This window comes from Physcomitrium patens, chromosome 10 (genome assembly GCF_059467195.1).
Source record: "Physcomitrium patens ecotype Gransden chromosome 10, ASM5946719v1, whole genome shotgun sequence".
Lineage (NCBI taxonomy): Eukaryota > Viridiplantae > Streptophyta > Bryopsida > Funariales > Funariaceae > Physcomitrium > Physcomitrium patens.
The window spans coordinates 16,157,828-16,165,242 of NC_143419.1; the positions used below are offsets into that span (position 1 = coordinate 16,157,828).

At 39.6% G+C, this 7,415-nt stretch overlaps 1 protein-coding gene across 10 annotated transcripts; it reads left to right on the forward strand.

Moving 5' to 3' along the window:
- The first annotated feature begins 688 nt into the window (after positions 1-688).
- Positions 689-6,286, forward strand: LOC112287545 (putative trehalose-phosphate phosphatase H). Of its 10 annotated transcripts, none has more exons than XM_090253895.1 (13): positions 689-831; positions 1,670-1,870; positions 1,978-2,810; positions 3,042-3,182; positions 3,420-3,491; positions 3,670-3,792; positions 3,930-3,986; positions 4,114-4,215; positions 4,370-4,447; positions 4,563-4,632; positions 4,808-4,878; positions 5,152-5,244; positions 5,365-6,286. In XM_090253895.1, the coding sequence occupies exons 3-13, from the start codon at positions 2,382-2,384 to the stop codon at positions 5,458-5,460; spliced, it is 1,332 nt and encodes a 443-aa protein (XP_090110021.1). In that variant the 5' UTR covers positions 689-831; positions 1,670-1,870; positions 1,978-2,381; the 3' UTR covers positions 5,461-6,286. The 10 variants fall into 10 exon arrangements, with proteins under 10 accessions (XP_090110021.1, XP_090110020.1, XP_024386387.1 ...); XM_090253894.1 differs by having other exon boundaries at positions 1,670-1,723; XM_090253893.1 differs by having other exon boundaries at positions 694-831; positions 1,492-1,870.
- Positions 6,287-7,415: the final 1,129 nt, after the last annotated feature.

A 7,415-nucleotide genomic window follows, 5' to 3' on the forward strand; every position in this document is an offset into this window, starting at 1 on the left:
TCCGTAGGATCTCGGCCCTTCGGAGGAACCGCCCCCGCCTTGTTGGCCAGTCTCTATCTATCTAACCTCGTTTTAAGCTCCTTTCTGAGCTAATTGATGATAGTAATCAGCATCGTTAATTTTCTAATCCGTGTACGTCGACCGTAGGTGCAGAGTAGTTGTAGAGGTAGAGGCAGAGAGAGAGACACAGGAGCGGAGCTGTCAGTGCATGATATAGGTGTTTTGAAGGCGGGAGAGAAGTGGTGTATGTTGAGTCTTCGGATGCTGTGAGACAGAAGATTCTTTCGTATCGTATGCGATTACAGCGTTGACAGCGGTTCCGCAACAACGGACTGCGCCATTGTCTTTTGCACCGGTCGTTTTTGGAAGATTTTTGGCAGTTTTTTGGGGAGTTGGACAAGGAAATCGTAAGGGTGTAGGAAAGAAGATGCCAGGAGAATGGATGGAGGTGTAGTAGAGAAGATGGGAAGCAGTGGTAACGGATGATGGAGAGAGGAGGCATTAAATTGCGTACACTGTGCAGGACGGGCGGTTGAGCGTGATTTGGCGGCACAGAAATTACGCGAGGTGGCAGGGTTGGTTCGGAAGGAGTTCAGACACCGCGAGTCTGGGGAAGGGGTGGCCAGTGGGTGCTTGGTGTGATCACAGCGGGTGGTGTCTGTCCGCACTATATTACATAGTGCTGGGGCTGACTGATCTCTGACTTTAGTGACGGGTGTTGCTGACCCACTGACGAACTCGTACTCGCTGATGTCTGTCTGGACTCTGCATTGGGGGATGTCAGTCGACGGTTCGGTTGGGATCGAGGGAGCATAAAATTATCCTTGCCAGGTTGGGGCCATCTTAATGCTCACTTTCTTCTTCTTGTGGTTTGCAGTTAACGAATTTGAGATTGCCCCTGCTTTGCAACTTCAACTCGGTGGAGTGGTTTGTTTGGTTCTTCCCCTGGTGTTGGTGAGGAGTGGAGCAATTCGCTGGCAGTCGTTAAATTCTTGCCCTCACGTTCTAGTGTGCACGCGTCGACACTGCGATTCGCATAGTGCGGTGTTTGTGCGCTGCTCTCCTCACACTGTTGTTTGTTGAATTTTGCACTGGACACATCATTGGTTGGTAGGCACTCTTCCTCATCTGCTCTATTGTGTCTCACAACCACACTAACGAGTTCTTCCTTCATGAAAAAACTACCAGAAGTGCCTCCATGCTCTTTCATTCTCTTCTGGTGCATGATTCAATGAGAGGATTCACCCAGCATCGGGATACAGAGCTGAAGTTAAAATTTCACTCGATTAGGAATTTCTGGAAGCTGTTTGTCAGTGCCGACATTTATTCCTTACCTTCATTGAGTGAGAAGGTTTCATGCAATGTTTTGATGCTGCAATCTTACACTCTATACATTTAGTTTGGAGAATCCTTCGTGCCCTGCCACAGTTGAGAGTGTCGTTGTGACTCCAGTTCTTGAAGATCTGACTTCATGGTTATTCTGTTTCTTAGATATGTCAACCGCAAGCAGTGATTGTTATTCACGCTGTGGATAGTGATTTCAAGTGCAAGCTTGCTGTAGAAGCTAAAATGTCTGGTTCTTTACAAGGACTCAGCAAGCGTACTGAAATATTTCACCATATTCGACGTCATTACTCCACGTATCTCACGACGCCGTCATATTTGTTAGTCTACAGGCACATCAAAAAGATCAAATATTAGAGGAGTACTTGACTAGTCAGTGGTTAGCAACCTCTACCATTCTCGTATGATTGCGATCAGATAAAGCTTCTCTAGTTGCGGCAGCCTTGGTTACTTCTAGAGCACGCGCTCTTTGTCTAACTACCTCAACAGTGCACTTCGTGATCTACTTTATCATTGTGCCGAAGGGGTATGGTTCTGAAAATGAGATGCAATTTGTTGTATTTTGATGTTTCAAACCACATACGTACTGATGGACTGGATCTGATTTCACATTTTGTGTTTACTTTGTTGCAGTTCCTGTCCCAGTGCATGAAAATTGAGGACGACTGTACCATCATGATCATGAGAGTGAAGGCTGCCGAATTCCCCTAACAGATTCGGATTTTCTTTTACCGAGTCTGATTTGCACTTCGTTAATACCGGAACTCGTTGTCTGCTTGCATAACGCGACAACGCAACTTCAACTTATTCCTCAATTTACTGGAGTAAGAGTGTCTTATTAAATATCATGTGTATCTTCCAGGGCATGCAGAGCGAACCGAACTAGCGTTTGCCTCTAATATTTTTAGTGCAGGTATTAGTCGATCTGTTTGTTAAAAGTACTCTGAAAGTTGAGAGAACTATTCCGCCAAGTGGAACCTTCATGTCACGTAAGTGACTACTGCTTCAATTTTTGGAAGCTGCAAGCCGCTTCTATCATGGTACTTAAAGTGAGCGAGGCTAATGGTAGCTTTGATAGATACCACGGAGATTTTGAAGGATCGGAAGGATTGCTACGAGCAAGCTGTCCTAGTTTCGGAGAGACTTTTGTCGGAGGCATGGCTTTACGGTCCAAGCGGTCAGCATTATGTGCAGAACCTCCAACCTCCTCGTGCGGACCTTCGTTGTCAGTCGCTTCTGTGATACCTACATCCCCTTCGAAGTCGTCAGTTCTGAGTGCGAGCTCTGGCTGCTCTATGCCCATTCCCATCGTGCTGCCGAAAAAGCATAACTCTTTCCCTGGCAGAGGCAGTGTTCATACATGGATCGATGGAATGAGGGCTCAATCACCGCCTCCTATTCGCTCACTTCCCGGGGATACTCCTGAGTTATTCGACCTTGAAGCTGCTATCTATAAATCTTGGCTCGTAAGCATCTCCGCGCTTTGTTTCCGGCATCATTATGTTTACCTGTGGTACTCGTTTTGATTGATGTTTTCGTGACTGCGTTGGCTTCGCGCCTTTAACATACTTTTTGTTTTTTTATTTTTTGTTTTTGTTTTTTTTTTTTGTCTTAATCTTTAGTGCACCTTATCATGGATGCATACAAGCATGTTCTGTGAACTTTATGCATACTTACATTCATCTTGAGGTCCGCAGGAAGATCATCCCTCAGCTTTGAGCTCGTTCGACAGAGTGATCAAGCAGTCGCACAACAAGCAAATCGTGGTATTCCTTGATTATGACGGAACACTTTCACCCATTGTGGAGGATCCTGAACGGGCTTTCATGTCAGCCGAGGTCAGTACATTTTTAAGTATTTTGTTAAGCGATGGAAAGGGTAGTACTGACGGCCATTCAGTGATACCCGGTGCTTTTTAAATGTTCATATTCAGTAAATAATGTATCATTGTTACATCATGATTAAACCAACACACATTTTGTGTATAAACTCCTGAACCAGATTCGAAACATATGTGATTTGTGAGTTAACTCATTTACTTGAGACCAATAGTGAAATGATCTTGTGTCCAACAGATGCGAGCTACTGTCAAAGAAGTGGCGTCTTGCTTTCCAACTGCGGTGATTAGTGGAAGATCACGACCGAAGGTATTTATAGGACATCGGTTCTGATTTCGAATCAAATAGTAACTCTCTTGTCCAATCTATTTCTTTCTTAACATTTCCTTGAAGAAAATATTCTTTAGTTGTAGATTGTGTCTATTTAAGACGAGAGGGATACGTCGTTGGAAATGCTACGCTCTCAATTGCAACATTGTTGGTGCAGGTGTACGATTTTGTGCGATTATCAGAATTGTATTATGCTGGGAGTCATGGCATGGACATTCAGGGACCATCGAATATCTCTGATGGTTTTCGGGTGAAGGGAACCAAGTCCAGAGACAAGAAGGTATAAAACATTGACAATCTAGCAGCTGTCTGCAGCTGTTGACGCAGGCCACAATCGGCTGTTTTTATCTCTTTCATTCGACATAGTTATCTGGTAATTACCTTCTTCACACTTAACCTTTTGTTGTTTGTCTACAGGGAAATGATGCAACTAACTTTCAGCCAGCCAGTGAATTTCTGCCGCTCATCAACAAGGTAAATTTTCTATACCTTAGTTTTAGGAAAAGTTATTAACTGTAGCATCGCGTTTCGCATTTATAATATGGAGGCGAATGAGAATTTTTATACGGAAGCCTGATTCTTAGGCGTGTCTTCTCTCCAGGTTACTACCGCTTTGATTGAAAATACCAAAATGGTGAAGGGCGCGAAGGTGGAGAATAACAAATTTTGCGTGTCAGTGCACTTCCGACGGGTGAAAGAGGAGGTTTGTTTATCAATCCCTAAATGCGTATAAATCCTTCTACTGTCTAATATTTTCAACCATCTTGCATTGAGAGTTGGAATATATCTGGTTATGTGGAAGTTAAGTTAAAACTCCAACCTTAATCTGCTTATTTTGTTACGGTTGTCCTGCACAGCTTTGGGAGGGACTTGCTGAGCGGGTAGGGAATGTTATGAAAGAGTTTCCAACTTTGAGTTTGACACATGGCCGGAAGGTATGATACATAAGTTCTTGTCGTTTGTGCATCTGTTTGCCATTAATTGCACTTGTATTGTTGTGCACGCTATGGTTCTGTGTCTCAGAGATCGACCCCATTGTCTTTCTGGCAGGTTTTGGAGGTTCGACCCTCTATTGAATGGGATAAGGGTAAAGCTGTGGAGTTTCTGCTTAAGTCTCTTGGTGAGAACTGTTATATATTAATGGGTTATTATGTAGTGTTTTCGTTTCAAGCCAATGAATACATATATGACGATGTTATTTATTTTTTATCTCTTTTAATTTTATTTATTTATTTATTTATTGTTGTTGTTGTTTTTATACAGAATAACTTAATCTTGTGAAACTTAACCTGCAGGGTTTCAAGATACAAATGATCTAATTCCACTATATCTTGGAGATGATAAGACTGATGAAGATGCATTCAAGGTAGGCACCATCTACCTTCCACCTGGTGTCTTCTATTGTTCTTTTTCTGCATTGAGATCATTCTTTTGGCAATGCTTTTCACTCAGAAGTTGAACATATGTTTACATGTTTTCTTCTTTAAGTAGTCATACTGCTCACAAGGATATTTATTTATCTTGATTTTTCAGTTCCCCTAAATACAAAAGTACTATTTTTTGTTCAACAACTATAGAAGCGTAATGGTTTTTCTTTTCTTTTCTTTTCTTAATACTTATTCATGATTATAATTTCCAGGTAGTCAATTCGACAAAATACGGCTGCAGTATTTTGGTGTCTTCTGTAGCCAAACCGACTGAAGCAAAATTTTCTCTCCGAGATCCATCTGAGGTTTGTAACTCTTGAAGCCCTACAATACATTCAGGACCCGTACCTCATTAAGACAACAAATTCCACCTTATGCAGAATAGATGGAATGGTCACTAATATTGTGGTGTTCCGTCATTACAGGTCATGGGGTTTTTATGCAAGCTTGTGCACTGGGAAAAGTGCAGACAGGATCCTAACAGCATTTACATGGATCGTAACTTCTCCCAGATACCCTAAGATTTTTCTAATATCTGGGTGGTTAAGCTTTGTTCCTAACCTCCCGTGTGTATAACTACCTATCGCAGTTACAATAACCTTCAAACACTCCCACCATGTGAAAGAAGACTACCTGTCAAACCACCTCATTTCGGTCAGACCAACCCTTATTCTGCTCATTATTTCTAGTTTGCCCTCTGCTAAAACAGTCGATTCAGTTGACATTTGAACTGAATCCTCAGTAACCTTGATGGTATGTAATCAAGAAGGAAATAGCCTCACAGGTGTTGCCCAAGAATCTTGGGAGATAGGCAGTGGAGCGAATCATAGATCGAAATTAACGCGGATATCGAAGTGGCCAGGTCACAGGCTACGTCTGTAACATAAATTGAACAGTTTCTTATGCTGGTCGGTAACAAGTTCATGTAGATCGAATCAAATCAAGCAAAGTGGAACCTGACAATTTAGAATGGAATCGTCACCGATATTCTTAGTCCAACATCAAGGCTTGCAATGTCTTCTGGCGTATCAAATCACCGACAAGGTGATGCCTCAATGAAGATCTCCGCATCAAAGCAAGACAATTTTGAGAAACTTTTGCTTCAAGTCATGTAAGCCTCTGTTAGATCTGGCATTAAGTGCTGTTTTGACCCTCTCAATCTGAGCTTTTTCTAGATTTGCAGTGAACGTTCGGGTATTTTCACTCGTTTAGATTCTAGAGAGTTAGTTTCTGAGCTGTAAGTTCCTTGCTCCATTTTTTGAATACTGGCCTCTTTTTGCGAGTGCTCAGAGTACACTTTCTACATTTTGTGTTCTTCGTTTAAGTAAAATGGCAACATTTTTGGCCTTGGCTTGAGTGCTGATAGTGAACAGAAAAAGGTTGTAAAACCTAGCTTGGCATGAATGTCATATTTTTAAAGTAAATAACTGCATCTTCATTTCTTGGTCAATAGGGCTCATCAACTTAATTCCTTATTTTGTGACAAAGAAATAATCTCCTTTGGTAAGTTAAAAATTTTAAGTCTTTATTTGTATTTGGACTTTGCACAAAGTTTAATAAGTTGCTATTAAATATCATTAAAAAAGTCAACTTAAAAATTTGAGGATATTGTTCATTCAATTCTTAAGTTGTATTTAAAGAAGAATGTTGCATATGCATTTCAAGCTTAATTAACAAAAGACATGTAGAATGCCTCTTTAGTTTGTAAATACTGCTTTATTTTAATTAAAGTAATCTTTGGCATATTCTATTATGTCATTTTCCATACTATTGTACAATCATTGTCCAAACCATAATGTTTTATTGAAGAATTGGCTATTGAAATTTCTTCAAATTATCCCTTGTATAGTATTTATTAGTATTCTAATTATAATTGCCAAACAACTGATAAAATTTATGGCAAAGTGCCATTTTATAATAATAGTAATAATAATAATTGCTATTATGTAATTGAATATATAAAATATATAAAATTTCTTCATATGTGTCTATATTTCTTAACAAAATACTTCTTTTAATGTAGCCATATTTTAAGAACTTTACTCTTTAGGTACCAAATTACTTATATAACATGTAATCTTTTAAATAGATGGTATTTGCTTTAGTCATAGAAAAAATATTCTATATGATTGATGCCTTTATAGATCACTAAAGGATTATATTGGAAATTCTTATTTGAATTGTAGAAACTACAATTGAACTAATAAAAGCTAAATGCATCTTTCAATTCAATTAAAATGGCAAATTAATTAATCTTTGAGATTTTACAAACATCCACCATGACATGTCTTTAATATTCTTCTTTAAACATTCTATGGCACAATCTCTCTCTCTCTCTCTCTCTCTATATATATATATATATAGTAAAGACTACAACTACTTGATAAATAAGCAAAATTGTGTTCTTTTAATTTTTTATTGATACATCCATTATATTTTTTTATTTCATTAATCTTAAGCAAGTTTTATAAAAATT